At 47.7% G+C, this 25,811-nt stretch overlaps 1 protein-coding gene across 1 annotated transcript; it reads right to left on the bottom strand.

Annotated features, from left to right (window-relative positions):
* Positions 1–34: 34 nt before the first annotated feature.
* On the bottom strand, positions 35–25,487 carry LOC308467617 (inositol polyphosphate 5-phosphatase OCRL-like; the record flags this gene model as incomplete). Its single annotated transcript, XM_080989357.1, has 5 exons — positions 35–38; positions 498–671; positions 5,399–5,508; positions 18,420–18,473; positions 25,464–25,487. The coding sequence occupies 5 exons, from the start codon at positions 25,485–25,487 to the stop codon at positions 35–37; spliced, it is 366 nt and encodes a 121-aa protein (XP_080845483.1).
* Positions 25,488–25,811: the final 324 nt, after the last annotated feature.

Raw genomic sequence — 25,811 nt, 5'->3', positions numbered from 1 at the left:
AACACTTTCTGGTACCGTCGGTCAGCCACAACCTTCACCTATGGGGGGGGGGGCAGAGCACATTTGTTGGGGCTATGGACTGAAGGGGGGGGCATGAGTTAAGAGCAGAAAGGCCTGATGCACCCCCCTGTTCCCAGCCCTGAAAGAGGCAAGTACTGTAACTCTGAGAGCTTCCCCAGGATGGCAGCGGCTGTGACTTCCAGACCCAATGGGCTGAAGCCAAATGCTCCAAGCCAAGTACCACAGAAGCTCCATTGCATGAATGGAGCCAACAGTTAAGGTATACAGTTCAGCCCATGTGGTCTGCCATGCCTGCAGGAGCAGCGTGTACTCAGAACAGTGGAGAATGGAAGCCTAGGGATTTAACAGAGCCAAAACCTGCCCACTCCTTGCACCGGAAGTCATTGGCCAAGGAGGAGCTCTGTGGAAAGGGGCCTGGTTGTTGGTCAGGGCCTGCCCAGATTCGAGGAGGTGCCACATAGCAGGCAACTAAAAACCCCGAATAGACGATAGCCCTGGCCAGGGCAGGTGTTACCCCTGTGAGGAAGAGGGAGCTGACGGGCTTGTGGTCGCTCCTTTTCAATTCCATGTGGCTTCGGTAGCTGAGCTGATTCACGCTGCCTCCTCTCCAGAGGATTGGCTCACACCATGCTGGCACACGGCACTTCCCACTGCAAGGAGACAGGAGAGACACCAGGACTGTTGGACTGGCTGAGGCAACACACAAGGCTCACACAGTCAAACTTTGGCTCCACACATGGCGTGTGATCTTGACCACGGTCAAGAGCTGGAGATGATGGGGCTTGGGAGTCCAACTTCTGAAGGGGCGGACCTTGCAGGTGTGCAGGCATTTTGCCTCATGGAGAGAGTTGTCAGGAAATCAAAAGCTGCCTTCTACCAGGTCAGAATGAATTTCTGACCTCCCCCAGTTTGGATTCCTACATTGCAGGGGGTTGGACTAGATGACCCTCGTGATCCCTTCCAACCCCACAATTAATTAAGTCTATTCTGGCTGGCAGCAGCTCTCTGTGGCCCAATCCTTTTTCAGGTGGCGGTGCCTTTCAACTTGAGACTCTGCATACAAAGCATATGGCACACCACCAAATGATGATCCTTCCCCAAAACAAGGGGCCCCGTTATTCTTGTTCAGACACTATTTTTTCAGTGATCCAAAAGACCCTTTCTGGCACCTGAAATGCTGCCCAAAGGAGCCTGCCCTTTTCCGGCTTCTTCACTACATGTTCCGCCTGTCCTTTTGATTTCCCCATTACCACAGCAAGAGCAATGAAACTAGCAGGCCTAGGTGGCTTCTGACAGTTGTCCAGAACCACAAGAATATGCCAAATCCTGGATGGTGAGGCTCAATGGCTACTAGCCATAATGGCCACAGAACATACTCCACCAAGAGAAGCAGTATGGCTTGGAGGAGGGGAGCGTGCTGTTGCACTCAGGTCCTGTTTGTGGGCTCCCCAAGAGGCATCTCATTGGCCAATGTGAGAACAGGATGCTGGGCCAGATGGACCAATGGCCTGATCCAGCAGGGCTGCTCTCATGTTCTTATGCCCTGGCAGACTCATCTTGAGAGAGCACCAAGTCTACTTCCCAGACTTCCTTGACACAAACAGGATTCTCTGCTTATACACGCCATGAAACAGAGGATGCTGGTTATCAGGACAAATGTGGGGGAAAGGCTGCTTGTGGAAAAGGAGCCAAAACATTTCCAGAGACTTTGAGCAGGGATGGCTTGAGGAAGACAACATATCACAGCCTTGCATTTCACAACTCGCCTAGCAGCCTTTGGCAACCAGGAATTCCATGCAAGCAAAGTGAGCAGGTGAAGGAGTGTAGCACCCTGCTTGTGGTTAACGCTTAGCTGGAATGAAATACTCAACGCAGCAATAGAGAAATTAAAATAATAATTTATTTGTCAGACAAATAAATGAGAGACAGTGGTATATGAATACCAAAGCTCTGCCCACTCCAGCCCTGATGGCCAGCACTTAAATTTCCTCAGCCCAGCCCCCTTGCTCCTCCTTTGGCTGCCTCTGTCCAATCAGCCTGGTTGAAATTCCTATTGGCTGTTTGCTAGAACCAATCATAAAAGATAGACCCATTTCCTATTACCTTTTATGGGAGACAAAGAGCTATATTTCCTTCTATCCATAAATGGCAGACAAGTAGCCATATATCTTACATTTGCCTCGACCAGGCACCTTAATTACCAGATCATCTTTGCCCTATTGCCCTATTGCCCTTTCACTCCAAAACAGATGGCTAAAACAGATGGCTCATGGTTTTAATTTTTGTCTTAAACAGAGATCTTGGGTTCACCTTCTCACACACCATCAATGAAATAAGAATCTAACATAAGAATCTAACATTTCTTACTTTCTAAATCCTTTGCATAATTACATTTAAGCCAATATATTTCATACATAACATATATAGATTTTTAGAAGAAAAGGCCTTTTCAAAGTAAAAAGGAACTTAGTAAAAACAGTTTCCAAAAGCAACCCCTTAAATTTACACCCCCCTTTCAAGCCAGCTGCTGTTTCTATTAGCTCTTGCCCTTTAACCTTAGGAAGATGTGGCTCGAGTCTGATGGGAGGCCCATGGTATTTTCTGTTAAACAATAAATTTCACTATTTACCAACTCTTAATTAGTGTTTTTGCAGCTTGATTGTATTCTGTAATTTGTATGGTCAATATGACCTTTTGCTCCCAGCCTGTAATTTCCTTTTACAACTATAAGAAACGTGTCTCCTGTTATAAATCGGGGGGGGGGGGCTGTTCAAGGAGATAAACATCTGCCAAAGTACTTAGCCAGCTGCTTTATGCCTGGCATGACAAGCCTTGATCAGATGCCTCAGGAGAGCTGGATCTCTCTCTTCCTCCGTGGCTTGGTGTCCATTCTGGCTGCAGAGGAAAGGAAGTCCATCCAGCCCTCAACTCTAGCCCTCTTCCAACAGCTTGCTTAGCAGAAAACCATTTTTAAAATATATGTTTTACTAGCCTGCTCAGGAGGATGGAAAGGCAGGACACTACTAGCATCTCAGCAGACTAGGAAAAACAAACAAGCCTTGCAGAAGAATGATTGAGAGGACTTACTTACAAAGGCTCAACTATCTTTTTTTTAAAAAAAATAATATTAATTGATTTTCCAACCGTTTACACACAATAAAACAGAAAAAAACAAAAAAGGAAAAGAAAAAGCAAAGAAGAAAAAGAGAAAAAAGATAAGATTAACAAAACAAGACACAAACCATTTAAAGCACAAAACAATTTCAATGTCTTAACTTTCATTCCCGTATTTCCACGACCTCCTCACACCTCCCTTTTTGTATTCCACTTCTATTAATTGTTTCAGCAATTCCTTTCCATCTTCCTCTGTTTTCTATCCTATAATTATCTTAACATATTCTAATCTTATTTTTCCCTTTAATACTCTATTAGCCTATTTATACTTAATTCCTTATAACATTTCTACTAAAACCATATAACTTCATTCCAACATTTTTCTAACATTCATTATTTTTGCAATATTTCTATACATAGTCTTAAACTTTTTCCAGTCTTCTTCCACCGACTCTTCTCCCTGGTCTCGGATTTCTGCCAGTCGTTTCCGCCAATTCCATATAGTCCATCAACTTCATCTGCCATTCTTCCCGGATAGCTAAATCTTGTGTCTTCCAGTACTTCACAATGAGTATTCTTGCTGCTATTGTTGCATACATGTGACAAATTCTATCCTTCTTTAACACCAATTGACCGACCATGCCCAGAAGAAAGGCCTCTGGTTTCTTCAAAAGGGTATATTTAAATACCTTTTTCATTTCGTTATGAATCATCTCCCAGAGTGTCTTAATCCTTGGGCATGTCCACCAAAGATGAACTCTAATCCTCAAATTCGTCTGTTTTTCCTTAAGTTCAGTCATAGCGAGCGTCAACTTATGTTCATCAAATTGCCTCTGTAGGGCTGGGGCTCTCTTTCTCTCCAGTTGTGTTTCTGTACCTTCAACAGCAACAGCTTTTTCCTTGACTTCCTCCACAGCTTGCCATATCAAAATAGGTTCTTGTATCAATTTCTGGGTGGTTTCTGTATTGGTATTGTCCATACTCCCTGCATTCAAGTCAACCTCAACAACTGAAACGTCCACTTTCGCATTTATCATGTCCATTTTCCTGTGAAGCTGATCCAATGAATCATTTATCTTATATAATGCAGCCACCAAAGCCTCTTCTGTCGACATTCCTCTTAGTTTCAAATGTACTAGTACAGAGACAGCAACAAAAAGAACAGGAGGGCCTAATATTAGACCTCTCCTGGGTTGTTACCAAGTCCTCCCAGACCTTAATGTTTTATCAACAGTTGACTGGTCTGTTTTTCCTCTTCCATTTACCATAACATTTGAAAGATTCAAGGTCAGTCCCAGAGTCTCACGGTTTTTAACTTGCAGCTGGAAATTCCCCTAGTCCAACTCTTGTAAATCAACCAGTTTCAAAGGCTTCCACTAGGGGGAAACAGTTTCTCTTTGTAACAGTCAATAGTATCTGTCAGGGCTGCCTCAAGTCTCAGCTCACAAAAGACCAACGCCTTTCTTTTCTTATATACAAAAGTGTTTATTGCAGTTAATTGTTTGCTTCAGATCCGAGGCGCGCAGCCCTACGTCTGTTAGGCTTAGACCGCTGAAGTCCCTTCTGAATCCGTCCCTCCCCTGCACCAGTTTAAGAGGCTTGCGCTGCTCCACCTCTTTCTCTCTTTCCTTTTCCGCAGGGTCTTTCTGCCCGCTGGGGTTTCGCCCCTCCTGGATTCCTCCGACGCGGAATCAGACTGCTCTTGCCCCCTCCTGCGGGCTTTGGGACCTGGCCCCTCCTCCGGGCTCCCTGTACTTCCGCGCGCCTCTACATTTGAACTTGGCGCGCGCGCCCAACCTCTAACTTTCCTTTTGACAGCTACGCTACTCCCTTCACTACTCCCCTCCCCTTCCGGGAGGGTGGCTTGCTCCGACCTCCCTCCTTTCTCTACTGCCGGAGCCGCCTCCCCTGATACACTTGAACCTCCACCCCCTTCGCTGCACTCTGGCGGGGAGGCTGGTCCTGACGCCCAGCTGCCACTTTGGGATCCCCCGCTGGCCCCCTGCTCCTGACACGTCCCCCCTTGGGCTCCCCTGGCCTTGACCACCGGCGCCCCCTTCTGGGAATCCTCTGATTCGCTGGAAAGACTCATGGAATCTCTAGAGTCATCGTCATCCTCTTCGTCGCTGTCCTGGGATTCATCCCCATCGCTCTCCATCTCCTGCCTACCCTGTGCCTCTGTCCCTGAACCCCTGACAGTATCCTTTTTTAAACAATCCAAAGTTAGTTTCAAATTAGTTTCAACTACCAAGCAGGCGCTTACCTGGAGTCCCAGCGATCTGTTTTAGAGTCGAATTTGTACGTCGGGATGAACTTGATCTCTCCCTCTGTGAAATCAGCAAAAGCTGTCTTTTGGGTACGCTGAATGTTCAGCTAAAGCCAAAAAGAAATCGCTGTCAGTGTTTGTAAAAAGCAAAAAAAAAGGAAAGGGTTCTGACCTCCCTTTGTCTCTTCAGCCTGGTCCTCGGACCCTTGTCTGCATAAAAGAGTCCACGAGAATATCCTTGCAGAGTTTTATTCTTAAAAGTCTTTGTGCAAAACACAACTGAAGAACTATACACACCAACACCAGCACGCACCAACCAACCCACCAACCAACCCACCAACCAACCAACCAACCCAAACACCAGCCTCAGCACAAACTAACATTTCTCACTTTATATATACAACCTGCTGCAGGCCGCTGAGTCATGCTGACCCAGCTTTATTCGCATTAAAGAAACAGCGGCCATTTTAGCCGTGACACCCCTTCTGTTTCTTAAATGCGAAAAACCCCAACAGAAACAATACATACATACATTATATACATAAACCCAGTTTTGTCATCAATTCATTATGACATGTTGCTGGCAAAGGCTTGGTAAACAAATCAGCAATATTATCTTGTGACTGACAATACTCCAGTTTGATTACCCCATTCTGTACACAATCTCTAACATTCGCATGACGGATAGCAATATGTTTTGGTGCGGATTTCATTATTTCCGAGCCCGCTAATGCAATGCACGATTGGCTATCTTCATACACTTGGATAGGCAAATCTACTTTACAATCTAGATCTTTTAGTATCTGTATAAACCACATGATTTCATTGCATGCTAGCGACAGGCTCCCATATTCTGCCTCACAGGATGAGGTCGCAACAAATCCTTGTTTCTTTGACCTCCATCCAATTATGGAATTGGCAAAAAACATAACCATTCCACTTGTAGCTTCCCCAGTCCGCATCAACAAATACTTCTAGTTTTTCGTCTTGTGTACTAGATATCTTCAAACATACATTTAATGTCCCCTTTAGATATCTGATAAGCCTTTTCAAAGCACACCAATCAGCAGTACTGGGTTTAGATACACGTTGACTCAGAACATTTGTAGCGCATGCAATGTCTGGCCTTGACCACTGGCTTAAATACAACAGTGATCCTATTTTTGAGTGATACAACTCAGGCTGATCAAATTCATCATCACACACTGTCTTTGGGAAATCTGGTGTCATGGGAGTCTGAACTGGCTTACAGTTTTCCATGCCAAACTGCTCTATCAAATGAAGAATTTTCTCTTTCTGGCTCAATAGGAAGCTTCCATCAGCTTCCTGCCTTACTTCTACTTACAGGCCCTAAGGCTTTAAGCTTAAACCTTTTTCCCAGTTGACTTGTGAGCTTCTGGATCTCATCTGTGGAACTCCCTGCTACAAGCAAATCATCAACAAAGACTAAGAGCATTAGATATTTGTTGCCTGTCCCCTTGGTGTACAGGCATGGATCAGCCACACTCCTTTTAAAACCAGTTTTTACAAGGGCTTCATTTAAAAACTGGTTCCAACACCTTCCACTTTGTTTGAGACCATAAACAGCTTTTTTCAAACGCCAGACTGCACCATTCCCCTCTTCAAACCCAGGGGGTTGTCTCATTAACACTTCATGGTCTAAATTTGCGTGCAGATATGCAGCATCAACATCAAAATGGTGCACTGCTAGTTGTCTTACAGCAGCAATGGAAAGCATTAAACGAAAAGTTTCACTCTTTACAGTGGGAGAAAACACTTCATCATAACTCTCCCCTTTAATTTGAGTGAACCCTCTGGCTACTAATCTGGCTCGAAAACGTGGTTCCCCAGATGCAAGGGTTTTTCTTTTGTAAACCCACTTGCATGACACCACTCTGCCACCAGGTGGCGGCATTATAACCTCAAACACTTTGTTACGTTTAAAAGAGTCCATTTCTTCTTTCATGGCTTGTTGCCACAAAGCATGTTCTCCAGGGGGTAAGTCTAAGACTTCATTATAACTTTGTGGTTCCACACAACTCACATTGCATACTCTCACTCCTCCTAGGGTCAAACTCTGAGGAGGTACACCCTTGTTTAAACGCTGGGAGCGCCTAGGCACAAGTACTTCTTCTCCCCCCCCTTATCTCTGGCTCTTCTTCCTCTTCCTCTAGAGAAGTATTATCTATTGCCACATCCTTTGGGGAAATCTGTGCCTCCTCCTCATCCTGCTCCTGTGTTGCCAATGGCGTAGAAGAAGCCTCTTCTCTTACCTGCAGGGGCAGTAGGCAATCTGGGTTGGCATGGATCGCAGTCCATCTGTCCTGGTCAGCAAAGTCTGCGCTTCGTGACAGAACCAAGCATCCTGGGCGTAAATTGAAACGCCACCCTTTGCCATAGGACTGATATCCCACAAACCGCAGTTTCTGCGCTCTAGCGCCCCCTTTCTGGTGCTGAGCTTTGGGGGTATTTACATGTGCCCAAGCACCCCAGTTATGGAGCATTGTCCACTCTGGTTCTTTCCCAAACAACACACGATAAGGAATATCTTTTATAGAGCTAGACCAGGTTCTATTAATCAAAAAGTTCGCTGTCAGAAAAGCCTCCCCCCACAGCATATGGTTGTGACCCAATCCTGCATCCACTAGCAGGCAGTCCTTTCCTGACTGTATTACAGCCCCACGTCTTTCACACAGACCATTTTCAGCAGGGCTATAAGGGTTAGTCAAACGATGAGTGATCCCCTTACATCGCAACCATGCCCCAAACTGTTTGTTCAGAAATTCTCCGCCCCTATCTGTTTGCAGCTGCACAACAGGCCGAGCGAAGAGCTTTTCAGCTTGGGCAACCCATTCTCTGAATGTGGAGAAACACTCAGATTTCTGCTTTAACAAAAACAGCCAACTAAAACGTGATTTATCATCTATTACCAGAAAAGCATATCTGGCGCCCCCTTCAGTCTTCTGTGGAAAAGGGCCTATCACGTCAAAATGGACAAGTTCTAAAACCTCTTTAGATACTCTGTCACTTTTAGAAGCCACAGGCTTCCTCTTAGATTTGGCCATTTTACATACATTGCAATCTAGGAAACAGTTACAGCTATTTACTTTTAGGTTCTTGCACACCTTTTGCATCTCTGAAAGCACATGGAAATTGGCGTGACCCAGTTTTCTGTGCAGTTCATGTACACACCCCTTATGAACTGGCAAATTTTCCTGAACCACCTGGGCTGCTTTAACAGGCTTGTCCTGCATTACATATAACCCATTTTCCAACTTTGCATGGCCACTGTCAGGGGTTCAGGAGCAGAGGCAAGGGCAAGGGAGGAAACAGAGAGCGAGGGAGAGGAGGCAGAAGAAAAGATGAGTGATGACGACGACCCGAGATCTCCGAGTCTTTCCAGTGAATCAGAAGATTCACAGAAAGGAGCACCAGTGGCCAGGGCAAGGGGGGAGCCTAGGGGGACACCCCAGGAAGATAGAGCCAGAGGGGACTCAGAGGGGAGCAGTTGGAAATCAGGACCAGCGTCACCGCCAGAGAGCAGGGAAGAGGAAGGGCGCCAGGGATCAAGCGCTGGCAGCTCACAACAGGGGGGAGGGCACGAGTCAGGAGTGGCCACACCTCCATCGGGGAGCGAAGAAACGGTCAGACGGAAGGTGGAAGGTTGGGCGCGCGTGCCAAGTTCAAATGCACAGGAAGGTGGCGCAGTAGGCAGCCCGGAAAGGGAGCCAGGTCCTAAAGCCCGCCGAAAGGAGGGAGAAGAGTCAGGGGGGTCAGCGTCAGCGTCAGAGGAATCCCGGAAGGAAGAGACCCCGGGGGGCAGAGGGACCCAGAGAAGAACAGTCAGGCGGAAAAGGTGGAGCAAGGCTAGGATATTAAGTTGGTGTACAAGGGGCGGAGACTCAGATGGAGCTTCGCCGATCTAACCATGAGACGTAGAGTTGCACGCAGCAGCTTGAGAATGGAAACTGTAACTCAATAAAGACTTTTATTTAATGATCGCTGGCTAGCGTGATCCTCTGTGAGCTAGGATCTGGAAGCAGCTCTGACAGCCACATACCCGAGTTCCATTCTTTATCAGACAACCATCCTGTGTGAAGTTAACACTATACCCTGCATTAATCAAACAGCTTACAGACAGCAAACTATAGTCCAAACTGCTGACAAACAGAGTCTCTGGTAGAGTAGTGTTCAAGCGCTGCAGGAAACATGTTCCCTGGCCATCAATCTTGCTTCTACGACCATCAGCAAGATAGATTGAGTCTTTTCCATCGGCTGGCTTCTCCAGGGTCTTAAAGTCCTCCCGACTGTTGCAGATAATCCTGCTACTCCCAGAGTCCAGCAACCATGTTCCTCGAGGTATCTTTCTCTCCTCTCGAGAAAATGCAGACACAAACTGAGCAGAACGCGTGTTCTTCTTCCCTGAAGAGAACCCCTTCTGCTTATGTTTCTGCGTCGATTGCTGTCTCTGCTCCACGTCGTCTCCTGGAAGTCTTGCCCTGCATTGACGTTGGAGATGCCCGGCTTGGTTGCATCTATAGCACCTCCTCACCGCCATGGCCAAGTCCAAACCTTGGCGTTGCTCCATTGGCAGATTCTGCTGCTGGCCCCCTCGGCTGTAACTCCTCCGTTCTTGGGGTTCAGCCTGTCTATCTGACCTTCTTTCTGCTTCTTCGGTCAATCTTCCAACCAGATACTCAAGGGTCAGATCTCGGGGAGGCATACTCTCCGTGCTGTTAATCACAGGCAACCAGCTTTCAGGCAAACTTGAAAGGATAATGTAGGTTTGGTCAGTCTCATCATAATGCTCACCTCTCTGCTGTAGTTGAAGAAACAGAGATTTCAGCGTTTGAAGATGAGTTGCCAAACTCTCACCTTCTTTCATAACAGTCCTGAACAGCCTTCTGGTCAGAGAAATTATAGTTCCAGCAGTTTCTCTGACATGCATTGCCCTTAATAAATTCCATCACTCAAACGCTATGCTGGCATTTGCTACATGCAATAACAGAGAGTTGCTCAAACACAGCATAATTGGGGCACGAGCCCTTTCATCTAGCCGTTTTTTCTCAGCAGAGTCAGTCCTCAAAACCTCAGTTTCAACACATTCCCATAGTCCATCTCTCCTTAACAACTGCTGCATTTTAATTGACCAACTCAGCCAGTTGCTCTCTGAGAGAAGTTCAAAAGGGATGCCTCCCCCAATATTTACAACTTGGGAAGACTGGAAATCTGCCATCTCTGCTGGTGCTTGCTGAGCCCCTTCTGTGGGGTCTCCAGCAAGCTCTCCTGACTCTCTCTTTAGAGTCCGACTGGATGGTCCTGGCTGGCACTCACCGGCTTCTAGCTGCTGCCTCTGTTGACCCTCAGGTCCTGCCTGGCCCTGCAACTGGTGTAGCCGCTCTGTGAGTCGCCTACTGTGGTTCTCCAGTAGTTCAAACTGTTCCAATAGCTGACGCTGAGTGCTTTCCAGATCCTCAGATCCTAGCCGCTCCAGCGTCGCTGCAGACAGTTACAGCTTGCCACCAACTGCTCCAACGCACAGCCACGGGCTTTGTACACCACCAGGACTCACCAGCTCCCTGCTGAGATGCTGTCAGTCGTTTTGCACTCTGCACATGCTCAGAAACACTGGGCCCATAATCTGTCAGTGTTTGTAAAAAGCAAAAAAAAGAAGGAAAGGGTTCTGACCTCCCTTTGTCTCTTCAGCCTGGTCCTCGGACCCTTGTCTGCATAAGAGAGTTCACGAGAATATCCTTGCAGAGTTTTATTCTTAAAAGTCTTTGTGCAAAACACGACTGAAGAACTATACACACCAGCACCAACCAACCCAAACACCAGCCTAAGTCTCAGACTAACATTTCTCACTATATATATACAACCTGCTGCAAGCCGCTGAGTCATGCTGACCCAGCTTTATTCGCATTAAAGAAACAGCGGCCATTTTAGCCGTGACAGAGAAGCAAAAGACCCCCTGTTGCCTGACAATGGAGTCTATTAACAGCCACTGTTGTGCTGGAAGACCAAGGTGAAGTACTAGTAGGTTAAAGGTAAAGGTAAAGGGACCCCTGGCCATTAGGTCCAGTCGTGACCGACTCTGGGGTTGCGGCGCTCATCTCGCGTTATTGGCTGAGGGAGCTGGCGTACAGCTTCCGGGTCATGTGGCCAGCATGACTAAGTCGTTTCTGGTGAACAAGAACAGCACACAGAAACAGTGTTTACCTTCCCGCCGGAGCGGTACCTATTTATCTACTTGCACTTTGACGTGCTTTCGAACTGCTAGGTTGGCAGGAGCAGGGACAGAGCAAGGGGAGCTCACCCCGTCGCGGGGATTCAAACCGCCGACCTTCTGATCGTCAAGCCCTAGGCTCTGTGGTTTAACCCACAGCACCACCCGCGTCCCTACTAGTAGGTTAGCCAAGTGCAAAAAAAGGGGTATACCTGCTGAAATCCTATCTTATACACAATTATTAAAGGTACAGGATGCTTGTGCTTTTTTGCCCCATGTCATCTTAAATTACTTTGCTGCATCACACAACAGGAAAATCCTCTAACTCAGGAGCAGCAGACACGTGGCCCTCACAATGCTGCAGAACTACAATTCCCATCATCCCTGATTACTGGCCATGATGGCTGGAGCCAACAGGAACTGCAGCTCAGTAACATCTGGCAGACCACAGGTTAGCTATACCTCCAATAGACAATGTTATATGTACCAATAATCCATACAAACTGTTAACAGCCACCAGAATACACCCCCGACACTATGAGCAACTGCAAAACCATCCTTTTGCAGGTGTGGCAAGGTGTACAAGAATTAACAGGGTATAAATCCAAGGACTCCCTGGCAGACGAGGGAGGGGCATCCCTCGCAGAGGATTTGAATGCCTTTTTTGCCCGTTTTGAAGTAACATCTGCAGCAACACCTGCTGAGGCGTTACCAACACCACCACCACTCCCTGTGAAGGCTTTGCCATCATCACCACCATTACCATCATCAGTACAAAGGAATGTAGTAGTCTCTGTGGAAAAAGAAGAGATGAGGAAGGTGTTGAAGGGAATCAACCCAAGGAAGGCCACAGGGCCAGATGGGGTAGCTGGAAGGGTATTGAGAGACTGTGCAGATCAACTAGCAGGAGTTTTCACTGGGATTTTAAATCGGTCCCTAGCCCAGGCTATTGTTCCATCCTGCCTAAAGTCCTCTATTATCGTTCCAATAGCAAAAAAATCTAACCCGGAAGATCTGAATGATTTTCGTCCAGTAGCACTCACACCTATAATCATGAAGTGCTTTGAAAAGCTGGTCATTGCCTGCCTACCAGAGGGACTGGACACATTCCAATTTGCTTATAAAACGAAAAGATCGACAGAGGACGCTGTTGCGATTGCCCTCCATGCCGTCCTTGCACATTTGGAGCAGCGGGGGGGTTATGCCAGACTGCTATTTTTAGATTTCAGCTCGGCATTTAATACCATTCTACCACAACGTCTGATGTGTAAACTGGAAGATCTGGGGCTTCCGTTATCACTTTGTGGGTGGATATTGGACTTTTTGTCAGACCGCCCCCAGAGGGTTCGGTTGGGCCCTTATACCTCTAATATGCTTAAGACTAACACAGAAACACCACAGGGATGCGTACTCAGTCCGCTCCTTTATATTCTCTACACGTACGATTGTGTCGCTACTCACCCTAATAACAGGGTTGTTAAATTTGCAGATGACACAACCGTGATTGGGCTCATCCCTGAAAGGGAGGGTGAAACGGATTATAGAGATGAGGTGGAGCGGCTGACAGAGTGGTGCAGAGCTAACAACTTGCTCATAAATACAAGGAAGACAAAGGAGCTTGTGGTGTACTTCAGGAGACAGAAGAGCAACGTCCAGCCACTTTTGATTGATGGGGTCTGTGTGGAGAGGGTAACAACGTTCAGATTTTGGGGCATTGAATTACAAGAGGATCTGTCCTGGAGTGTCAACACAAGGGGGCTTGTGAAGATGGCGCAGCAGAGACTGTACTTTTTGAGAATACTAAGGAAAAACCATCTTCCGCAGAAACTGCTGCTTGCCTTCTATCACTGTGCCATTGAGAGCGTGCTTACTTATGGCTTATGTGTGTGGTACGGAAGCTGTACTACCCAGGACAGGATGGGGTTGTGCAGGGTTGTTAAGGCAGCAGAGAGCATTGTTGGCTGCCCACTCTCCACCTTAGAGCAGATTTATGCCACAAGGTGCCATAGGAAGGCACTGGACATAGTAAAAGAGTACTATGTATAGTATTGCAATGACAATAAAGATATTATTATTATTATTATTATTATTATTATTATTATTATTATTATTATTTTGCATCCTACGTTGGCTCCCAGGACGTTTCTGAGCACAATTCTCGGTGTTGGCGCCAACCTTTAAAGCCCTAATTGGCCTCAGCCCTGAAAGAGTGTCTCCATCCCCATTGTTCAGCCCAGGCATCAGGGTCCAGCACCGAGGGCTGTCTGGCGGTTTCCTCACTGTGAGAAGCGAAGTTACAGGGAACCAGGCAGAGGGCCTTCTGAGTAGTGGCACCTGCCCTGTGGGACACCCTTCCATCAGATGTCAAGGAGATAAGTAACTATACAGCCTTTAGGGAAGTTTTTAATGTTTTATTATGGTTTTGCATATGTTGGAAGTCTGAGGCTGCCCCCCTTGCCTTCCTTGCAGCATCCTTTTCAAAGGGCTAAGGCATGACTACGCTCACAGAGTTTAAATCCACCATAAGGTGCAGCAATCAGGCCTCTGTTTCAACACAAAATACCAATGATCCTTATGCCAAGTGGGAGAAAGGTCGTCAACATGATGAACACACAAACCTTGGAGAGAAAAATGTAAAACAAAAAGCATCAGCAATTTTATTGGACTTAATGGAAGTCTCTGCTGATAAGAACATGTGAGCAACACAGATTTTCCAGACAGATGCAAAACCTAGAGCAGGAAACCTTAGACCTTTAGATATTGCTGGACAGCAGCTATGCTGGGGCTGATGGGAGTCCAACAACATCTGGAGCGTGTGCTGAGCTAGGAAAGCCCTCTAACTGGGAAATTGCAGAGCAGTCCTACTTATTCCAAAGCAACCCTCCAACTTAATTGGGACTTGCTTCTAATTCAGGTTGCAAACCTGCAACCTTAAAAAGCATTTGTAGAAGTCGCAGTCATCCTATGTTCTGTCAATATCTTCAGCCCACAGGCAGAGGTACCTGGCCTCCCCCGAGGCAATTGAGCGAGATACTGTGTGTTTACCGTCCGTCTGCGACCCCGGCAGGCTAGGTAAACAAACCGGCGATCCTCCTCATTAGTGAGAAGAACACACCCTCTGCTTTTCTGCTTCTCTCTCCCTCCCTGCATTCTCCCAGGGAGGAGAAATGAGACAGACAGGAGTCCTTTCTACATGTTTTATTCCTGTCACTCAACAGTACATAGAAATGTGACTGTTCCCTTCAGACTCCATCAGAAGAGTCACACACTCCTCCCCTGTACTTCCAGTACAGGTCATATGACACACTGAGCTAACATCCGGTGCTCAGTACAGAGAATAGGCTCCACCTTTTCCCCAACAGTACATCTGCACTGTTTTGCATTCCAGCCATCTGGAGCTGGCTTTTGCCTTGCTGCTTTTTCCCAACATCCTCCCCCAAAAGCATCAATTGGCAAAACATTATCCAGAGAAGAGAACAAACAGTTGTTATACATATAACAGTCCCCTGTTGTTTCAGTTCCACCTTTGGAACTCCCCACCACTGGTTTCACCAGTGTACCTCTCTGGTTGTCTGGCTTCCAAGGAATGAGTGCTTCTGCATTACCTTGGCTAGCTACTCTCTGTTGTGTCTTTGTCTCTGACTTAGACACTGCTCCAACCTGCTTTGAGTTGTTAACAATAGCAACACATGCAACAGCTAAGTTAGCAAACTCTTTTGAGTACCTCTTTGGTGGTACACCCTTTGTAACTCTCTCAGACCTGCGTATGAGGTGCTGATCATCTCTGCTCACTGGTTCAACCTTTGGACTCTGTTGAGAACCAGTAGCAATCAGTGGTTCTTCCTTCACCTGTGAAGGTCTATCCATTGTGTGAGATTTCCTCTCAATGACTGTTACAACTGAACTCTCTGAGCTCTCACTGTCATCATCATCAGTACCACTGTAATCTGTGACATCAGAAAAATCATCATCATCATCATCATCATCTGAATCGTTTCCTGTGGGAAATGTTTGTACTACAACCCGCTCTTGCTCTGGAGCACTCTCTAGGAACTTTGTGAGAATCACCTGACCAGATTCAGACAAAATTACTCTGTAGAGACCCTTTTCATAACCCACAAAAATGCCTCTGGCATTCTTTACTCCACCTGGAGCTTCTGTTCTCACATGAGACCCGAAAACCTTAAAGTAGGCAACAGAAGGTTTTCTATTGAACAGCTTCTCAAAAGGAGAACATCCCAACTCTGTTGAGACTTTTCTCAACCACACATGAAGATAGGACGCTAGCGATTCGGCCCAATATTCATGTGGCAAATGTGAACTCAGCAATTGCGCATTCATCCCCTTTTGCAATTCTTTGTACACTCTCACACAGACCCCCCTGTTCCACGCTTCTTGCGAAACTGCAACTTTGTGGTCTATCCCTTTTCCATCCAGGAACTTCTGAAACTTCTGTAACAGAAAAACTTGTTTGTGATCTGTGAAAAGACAATCAATGTTAGCATCATGCATATTTTTAACCTTGTCACAAAACTCCTGAAACTTTTCTAAAGTTTCTTGCGGTTTCTCCATCATATAAACCCAAGAATAATTTGTGAAACAATCCACACACACAAGGTAAAATCGTGCACCGCCTCTAGATGGTTCTAGAGGACCAATCACATCAGCATACACCCGCTGAAATGCTCTGTCAACCTTCTTCGTCACCTTCCTGGTGCTCACACTGGTCACACCTGCGAGAGAGATTTCGTTAGAAACAGAAGAATTACATTTCATGTAATCACTTTGATCAAAAGTCAACAAATACAGTCCATCTTTCTCTTTGGCAGTAAGAAACAGTTCTCCATCTTTGTAGATCTTGCAGCTTTTAGCATCATAGGACAATTTCAGTCCTTTCTTTGCAATCTGCGACACGCTCAGCAGATTAAATCTCAGTTCTGGAACCAGGTAAACATTACTTATAGTCAAGTTCAGACTCTCAAGATACACAGTCCCAATTCCGGTTGCTTCCAACTCCTTACCGTTGGGCTGTTTCACAGTGAAGCTTTGCTTCCTCAACGTCGAAAATAGTCCTCTGTGCGGGCACATATGAACCGTTGAGCCCATGTCGATTATGAACGAGTTCCCAACATCTGGCGTGGTTCCTTTCGCCATCATAGCCTTTGCAGGTTTCACCTGGCACTTGGAACGGCTTTTGCCTGACGCCTCAGGCTTCGTAGAGCTGTTCTTTGCTCCTCTTGACTGGCGCGGCTTCTTACAGTTTCGCTGTAGATGCCCAGTCTGTCCACAATTGTAGCATCGGACAGCACTCAATGCTACTCCATGCTTCCCAGTAGCATCATCAGTGGGGGAATTAGAACTCCGTTCCTTCCTCCCCCTGTCAGCAACACCCATTGCACCTTGTTCAGGAACACCAACAGTTCCAATAGCCACAGTTCCTGCACTCTCCCCTCTGGGGTCAAAGCTCTCCTCAGCTTTCGTTGAGCTCTTAGGAACTTGGCCAACATCATCTTGGCTCACCCCTTCTGGGGTAGTTATCCATCCAGACCATGATGAATAACTGTCTCTGGTCAGGGGAGATGAACAGGGCAGGGCTCCCCCTTTCTTGGCATCCATCTTGAAGCCAAGCCTCCAGCTCACACTGTCAAACAAACTGTAAAATCCAACAGTTGTTTTTTCCTTTCTCACGCAGGCAAAACTGCAAGTTGTTTACGCTCTTTGCACCTGGCAGCTAAACTCAGGCTGCTATTGAAAGTCCCTTCCAAGGGCACGTAAACTTGTAGCCAAAACATTCTCTTGTTTTGTTTCGCTTTCCCAGGCTCACACTCATAGTCCAGCCCCTTTGCCAGTAACTTTCCAACTTTCCGTTACCTAGCAACAATGCATTTCAATAGGACATCTTATCTTAACCACAAGAATTTGTGGAATGCAGGCTTCAGCCTTCAAGCTGCAGGCCTCTTCCTCCCGGAGCTGTATTTTTCCAAAACGCAGCTCCCCGTGAACCAGTGAATTAATTAGACTGCGTTCACACTTTTAGCCCGAAATGCAGCAGCATACCTTGAACTCTGTTGCTCTGGAAAACACCTCTTCTTTCCACCAGCTGTCTGTTGAGCCTCTGGCCTCTTTCAGACGCTTGCCTTCTCCCTTGGAGCAGAGGAGGACAATCCACCAGCCTCTCATGCAGATGTCCGATGAATCGCAACCATCCGAAGGCTGCCATATGTCAATATCTTCAGCCCACAGGCAGAGGTACCTGGCCTCCCCCGAGGCAATTGAGCGAGATACTGTGTGTTTACCGTCCGTCTGCGACCCCGGCAGGCTAGGTAAACAAACCGGCGATCCTCCTCATTAGTGAGAAGAACACACCCTCTGCTTTTCTGCTTCTCTCTCCCTCCCTGCATTCTCCCAGGGAGGAGAAATGAGACAGACAGGAGTCCTTTCTACATGTTTTATTCCTGTCACTCAACAGTACATAGAAATGTGACTGTTCCCTTCAGACTCCATCAGAAGAGTCACACACTCCTCCCCTGTACTTCCAGTACAGGTCATATGACACACTGAGCTAACATCCGGTGCTCAGTACAGAGAATAGGCTCCACCTTTTCCCCAACAGTACATCTGCACTGTTTTGCATTCCAGCCATCTGGAGCTGGCTTTTGCCTTGCTGCTTTTTCCCAACATGTTCTTTGCTCCTAACTGTCTGAAAGTGGTTTCTCTAGCCTAGGCTGGGGTATCCCAGACAAAGGAAATAAACAGGGCAATATCCTAAACCACCACAAAGATGTCTCTCACCTGGCCGTAGGTCAGAAGTCTCTGAAGCTCATTTTTAGTGATCAGATGACAATGCTGGAAAAAAGCAAAGAAACCACAGCTACAGGCTAGCTCACGGGGGCGGGGGGCAGCCTGCTGCCACTTCCTGCAATATGTAGTAAGACTGATAACTAGGATTGGGCAGTATGATCATATTAGGCTAGTGCTCTGTGAACTAGACTGGCTCTTGAACTGCTTCCAGGCCCAATTCAGAGTATCCCATTTGGCCTTTAAAGTGTTTCAAGGTTTGGGAAAAGGGTACCAGAAGAAGGCCCACTTATTTTTGCACTGCCTCTCCACTGACTCGAATCTTTAGCAGGGGCAGCCCTTTCCCAGGGAACTCCTGCTCTTTCAAGTATGGCAGGGCCTTTTCAGTCATGGCACCCGACCTTTCAGAATAATCTCCCAAAGAGGTTCACCTGGCCCCTGCTTTGATGTCCTTTCAGCAAAGACTTTTAGAATTTCCCCTGGTTCTTGAATTCATGGGCAGGGCGCTTGTGGCCCTCCAAACCCTGCTGTACTACACAGGAACATAGGAAGCTACCTTATATTGAGGCAGACCATTGACCCATCAAGCTCAGGACGGACTACATGGACTGGCAGCAGCTTTCAGGCAGAGATCATGCCCAGCCCTATCTGCACACACTGGTGACTGAGCCGGGAACCTTCTCCATGCAAAATGGCCGCTCTGCTTTTGCATTACTGCCCTTAACAAACTGCAACTCCCACCCCGATCACTGGAGAAGTTGCCCACATTTGCTATAATCTAATCTAGTACATCTCTGCCACTCGGTTTATGTTGCTCTCTACTGGCTGCTCTAGTAGAAACCTTAGTGGTGCAGCTGCAGCAGCAGGGATCGCCGACACTGCACCCTCCTGGTGTTGCTGAAGTGGAACTCTCATGAGCCCCAGTCAGCAAGGCCAGTTCTTAGCAATTATGGGAATTTTGGTCTATCAACATTTGGAGAGCACTATGCTGCCTGCCATAAAGAAGGCTGATCACCAAAGAATGGATGCTTTTGAATTCTGGTGCTGGAGGAGACTCTTGAGAGTCCCATAGACTGCAAGAAGATCAAACCTCTCCATTCTGAAGGAAATCAGCCCTGAGTGCTCACTGGAAGGACAGATCGTGAAGCTGAGGCTCCAAGACTTTGGCCACCTCATGAGAAGAGAAAACTCCCTGGAAAAGACTCTGGTGTTGGGAAAGATGGAGGGCACAAGGAGAAGGGGACGACAGAGGACGAGATGGTGGGACCGTGTTCTCGAAGCTACCAGCATGAGTTTGACCAAACTGCGGGAGGCAGTGGAAGACAGGAGGGCCTGGCGTGCTCTGGTCCAGGGGGTCACGAAGAGGCGGACACGACTAAACGACTAAACAACAACAAATGCTGCCTACCCTGAGCTACACACAGGCAGGAAAGTTACAGAAACATGACTCAATTTCCTTCTCCAGATAGCGGAGACCAGCAAGTTACATCAGCCAAGGCTCTCTCCCTCCAAGCCCTCGAAACGCACTCGTGTTTCATGATTGTCAGCTGCAGCAGACCCTGGTCAGGGGGCAGGAAGCTCATCTGGGCACAGATATCCTTGTAATCCTGGTTTCGGCACTCAAAGTCTTCCATGTGGGCAGCAAGGTGGGAACTGACAACGCAGAAGCTGGTATTGTTGCAGACAAACCTCGCGGCCACACACCCCTTGTTACCCTGCAGGGGCGGAGCAAAGATGGCTGTTAGAGAGCAAGCAGGAAAGAGGGGGGAACTGGTTGGCAGAGATTAGAAAAACAGATAGACAGACAGAAAGAAAGATTGACGTAGGGAATTCCGCTGTCAGGGTCTACTCCCCATCTTCCCCATGATGCCTGTGCCCACTGTCTCCCTCATCACTTCCTTGATGCGGCTGAGCTGGTCCTTCCTGACAAAGATGAGCAACATCATTCCGACTAGACACACCAGCTGCACCTAGAAGATGCAAGGTACTGGGATGTCTACCAGCTCTGTTCAGTGCTTGCTGTCCTGGGCCGGCTGGATGCAGATAGGAGTGGCAGGTGGCACCAACTGGGGATCCCCCAAGGGAAGAAGGCTCAGAGCCAGGGAACTGGTGGGGGGACGTCGACGCTGAGTCGTCCGAGGGAGAAGAGGGAGCAGACTGTGAGCTAGAGGAGGTGTTGGAAACTGAAGAGGCAGGAGGGCAGGAAGATTCTGTGGCAAACAGCAGCCCAGAATCCGAGGCAGAAGTGGAGGCTGGAGGCGGGGGTCAAGAGGCAGAGATCAGGCAGGCTGCTGAAGAAGCCAGGGGGTCTCCTCATCCTGCTGCGATCAGCTCCCCTCCCTGCTGGTCTCCCAGAACACAGAGAAATTAAGAGGAGGGAGCAAAGACAGGCAAGGTGTCAGAGTCTCAGGTTGCTTGGGAAGGACCAGGGGGAGGAGGGGACTTCAGAGAGTGGTGGGAGGGTAGCAACCTTCAGCATTCACAACTACCTCACTGGGGCAAGACCTGTTGGGAAAGGTTTCTGTGATCACGAGGCCTGCACGGTTTGGGTTTCTTTGAATAAAGAATGTTGGCTTCTTTTGAATAAAACACCACTGACACCAGGTGTTTTTTCTTGCTGACCTCCTCCTCCTCCTCCTCCTCCTCCTCCTCCTCACTCCAGCTCCTGACAGCTGTCTGGCTGCTGAAGAAATGGGTGGGGTTGGACTTACTTTCTTGTACTTGGACTTGGAACGCAAAGCCTTTTCCACAGCTGTCAGCCACTCTTGCTCCTTTGTCGAGTCCAAGTAGAAGAAAGCCTCTGTGCTCAGGTCCAGCTCCTGGAACCTAATGCCAAAGTGCCAAAGAGAAGGATGTGGAACTGCAGGAATAGGACTCCAATCGGAACAGACGTGCTGGTTAAATATGCAAAGACAACAGGAGCGTGTGGCAGGTAGGATTACAAGGGCAGGCAAGATCAGGACCAAGAACAAACAAGTAATACCAGCCACTTCTTCCTCAGCTTAGCTATTCTGGGCCCCAAAGGAGCTTTGCTAATGAAAGAAAAAAAGCTTTTTCCTTGTATTTTTTAAGATGTGTCAACCAGCCTGATATTTAAGCACTATCCCAGTAGCCACAGGCAACCAGAAATTCTTTGAAGGCAAGTGAGTTAGTTGATCTCTCCATTCTTCCTTCACCTGGCAACCTGGTTTCCAGGCGGGCTTTCCGGGAGCTGAAAACCACCTCTCAGATCTGCTGTGCCAAGCTGGTTTGCTAGAAGATTACCCCGTAACACCCTTGTCCTCTTTGCAAACCTCCTAAATGGCTAGCCTTCTGTGTTTCCATGCTGGCCATGAAGGAATGGGCATTCCCGACTCTGAAAACAGCACAGAAATACAGCCTGTCTAGTAAAGGGGTAAAAAGAGCAAGCTAAACAGCCTCTGTAAAACAGTAGCATCTGAAGCTGCTAACCACATACTGATAAACATATCATAAAAGCAGACATGAAAAACAAATGGCCACTGGGTACTACTAACAGTGGGACACGGGTGGCGCTGTGGATTAAACCACAGAGCCTAGGACTTGCAGATCAGAAGGTCGGCGGTTTGAATCCCCACGATGGGGTGAGCTCCCGTTGCTCGGTCCCTGCTCCTGCCAACCTAGCAGTTTGAAAGCACATCCAAGTGCAAGTAGATCAATAGGTACCGCTCTGGTGGGAAGGTAAACGGTGTTTCCGTGTGCTGCTCTGGTTCGCCAGAAGCGGCTTAGTCATGCTGGCCACATGACCCGGAAGCTGTACGCCAGCTCCCTCGGCCAATAAAGCGAGATGAGCGCCGCAACCCCAGAGTCGGCCACGACTGGACCTAATGGTCAGGGGTCCCTTTACCTTTACCTTACTACTAACAGTACGAGGAAATAACCAAAGCAAAAACTTTGTTTGAAGTAGTAAGCTTAGCATTATAAGGATGACCCACACCAAGTGTTGGGGGGGGGGGGTCACACCTCCCTGTCCTCCAGCACAGCTTTTAGGAGGAGTTCCAAAGGTTTTGCTTCAGTTTTGGATTAACTGCATCTTGTCACAATGTCTGAAGCTGCACAAACCGCTTCATTTGAACCATGGCTCATTGAAACAAGCCAACTTCCAATCGTGGGTTTACAAAGCTGGTAAAATTAACCACCATAGGATCTGGACACACCAAACTGTGGTTAATTTAAAATCCAAGTGGAAGCTTCCCAATAGGCTTGGGGTGGGGGAGAGGTGTGCAAACCTGGAGGAGAGGCTGCCGTCCTGCTCATAGTATGAAGCCACGGCTCAGTATGTGGCACCAAGGAAAATTGCCCACCACAACTAATACTTTCCATTACCCACCCATGTGGCCTGAGTGAACAGGACAGACTTTGCCTGGCACCCAACAATAAAGCTGTCATGTAGATGTCGCTTTCTCCAGCCCCAACTCTGATACAGGTTCCACTGGTCTTTGCACTTTTGCATGATCTGACCTGAAATTCTGGGTGTTGACATATTCCTTCTCTCTCTTGGCGAGGACATGCTGGATGAGTCCCTCTCTCTGTCCGGACTGCGTATGTGTGGAAGGCACAAAGAGCTGGCGCATAGTGTGGGTCATTGGGGTTGCTTCTTGCTCATGCTCTCCTTGTCACGGATACGCCTCAGGGAGATGAGAACAGAACTCAAGTGGTCCTTAAAAGCAAGGAGGCGGGAGGGCACAGTACACCTCTAATAATAATAATAATAATAATAATAATAATAATAATAAATTTTATTTATATCCCGCCCTCCCCAGCCGAAGCCGGGCTCAGGGCGGCTAACAACAATCAAATAATCAAACAATCAAATAATCCAACATTCTAAAAACATTTCATTATAAAAATTAATTAAAATCAAATTAATGGCAACCGTTAAGCAAAATTCTGTGCAGGTTGCCAGAGGAGGGAGTCAGGCTGCGCCCTGACCAAAGGCCTGGTGGAACAGCTCTGTCTTGCAGGCCTTGCGGAAAGATGTCAGGTCCCGCAGGGCCCTAGTCTCTTGTGACAGAGCGTTCCACCAGATTGGAGCTGCAGCCGAGAAAGCCCTGGCTCTAGTTGAGGCCAGCCTAACCTCTCTGAGGCCTGGGACCTTCAGGATGTTTTTATTTGCAGACCGTAGGTTCCTCTGTGGGGCATACCAGGAGAGGCGGTCTCGTAGGTACGAGGGTATAGGGCTTTAAAGGTTAAAACCAGCACCTTAAACCTGATCCTGTACTCCACCAGGAGCCAGTGCAGCTGGTATAGTACCGGATGAATGTGATCTCGCAGCGAAGACCCCATAAGGAGTCTCGCCGCGGCATTCTGCACCCGCTGGAGTTTCTGGGTCAGTCTCAAGGGCAGCCCCACGTAGAGCGAGTTACAGTAATCCAGTCTGGAGGTGACCGTCGCGTGGATCACAGTGGCTAGGTCAGGGCGAGAGAGGTAAGGAGCCAACTGCTTAGCTTGGCAGAGATGAAAAAATGCCGCCTTTGTTATAGCTGTAATCTGCGCCTCCATAGAGAGGGAGGTATCGAAGATTACACCCAAACTCTTAACGGACGGTGCTGGCACTAATTGCACCCCCGCAAGAGATGGGTGTTGCCCCCCCAATCCCATATCGTCCCGTCCCAGCCAGAGGACCTCTGTCTTCGAAGGATTTAACTTCAACCGGCTTCCACGTAACCATCCAGCCACAGCTTCCAAACATCTGGTCAGTGTGTCTGGGGCCGAGTCAGGATGGCCATCCATCAACAGATAGAGTTGGGTGTCATCGGCATACTGATGGCAACCCAGCCCAAAACTCCGGACAAGCTGGGCGAGGGGGCACATAAAGATGTTAAAAAGCATCGGGGAGAGTATCGCACCCTGAGGCACTCCACACACCAAGGAGTGGCGCGATGACAATTCCCCCCCAAGCGCCACCCTCTGTCCCCGACCAGAGAGAAACGAGCGCAGCCATTGAAGGACTGTGCCCTGGATCCCCACATCGGCAAGGCGGTGGTCCAGGAGTTTGTGATCGACCATGTCGAAGGCTGCTGACAGGTCTAGAAGAATCAGCAGCCCCGGACTTCCGGTCAGCGCCATTAGCAAACGGAGGAATTCCCTTCAGTCGGAGGGGATCGGCTCCGCGAAAATCGGGTCCTGTGCGCTGCGGCGAAGCGGGGACCCCTAGAAATCGCAGGCGCTGAAGCCTGCGAATGTGGAGACTCGGCGGTCACCATTGAGCGCCCCCAACTCGCGAGGAAGCCTTTTTTTGAGGCTTCGGAATGGAGCGGGGGAGAAGCGTGGTGCTGTGAGTGGATCGCTGCTTTCGCGGAGCGAAGCCGTGTTGCCGTTGCTGGAGAGCGCTGACTTATTCCTGGAACATTCGGACTAAAAATCTATCGTGAGTAGGAGAAATTGGATTTAAAGTTTTGGAATTGGACTAAAATTTGAAAGGCTTTATTAACAAAACAACAACTAAAATTGGCTACCGCGGTGGGAAGTGTAAACAGGAAGTCCGCTTCCCTGCCTTGTAAATAGTGTAAAGCATAGAGACTTTGAGCTAAACGTGGGAAATTGACTTGAAAAGAGTTGTTTCCTGACCTGAGAACTTTTGGTGAATCTACCCTTCTGGGGAAAAAAAGAAAAGGAAAAGGATTTGTTTCTTCCGGACTGTATAAAGGCTTAAAAAGCGATTTGCCAGTGAGACGCCTCAGCTGTCAAAATCTGTTAAAGCCAACTGCTGACAGTAAGGTGGATACACTGTGGCCAGCCTCGCCGGAAAAAATAACTGGAAAGTTACATTTTGGAACTGTATCCTGTTTTTTTTTTGCTTATACTTAGTTTCTCTTTCCTTTCCTGTTATTCAATAAGGAAAGTGACTAGTTTGGATGGTGGTAACAGTGTCCACCTAGTGGGACTCCCTGAAATTACAGCAAAGGAATTTTCCACTGGTAAACAGGAACAGCATATTTGGAAAAGGCTTTGACCTTCACATTGTTATGGCAGATGGCCGAGAGAAATTAGACCCGTCAGTTTTGAGATCTGGAAAACCTTGGGGGCATCGAAGGCAATCATCTGCCGGCTTGCCCACGACAGTAACACAAGTTAAGTCTAGTGGAATGTCTGAGGAAATTCTTGCCAGTGCCCTGGCCAAGATTAATGAAACTTTACAACAACTCAGCACAAAGGTTGAGGAGATGAATAAAAAGGTTGAAGAAACGAACCAGAAAGTGGACACTGCAAATAAAAAAATTGACTTAAATACAGAAACATTAGACAATTTGGGGGAAAAGGTAAACAGTAATACAGAATCTATCCAGAGACTATTGCAAGACTCAAAGTCTATACAGGAAAAAACTGCTGCTGTGGAATTTAAATTGGGGCAACTGGAAACTGAGA

This window comes from Podarcis pityusensis (assembly GCF_964106645.2).
Source record: "Podarcis pityusensis genome assembly, chromosome: W".
Lineage (NCBI taxonomy): Eukaryota > Metazoa > Chordata > Lepidosauria > Squamata > Lacertidae > Podarcis > Podarcis pityusensis.
Note: the sequence above shows the minus strand (reverse complement) of the source record. Positions and strands in the feature narration are given on the sequence as shown.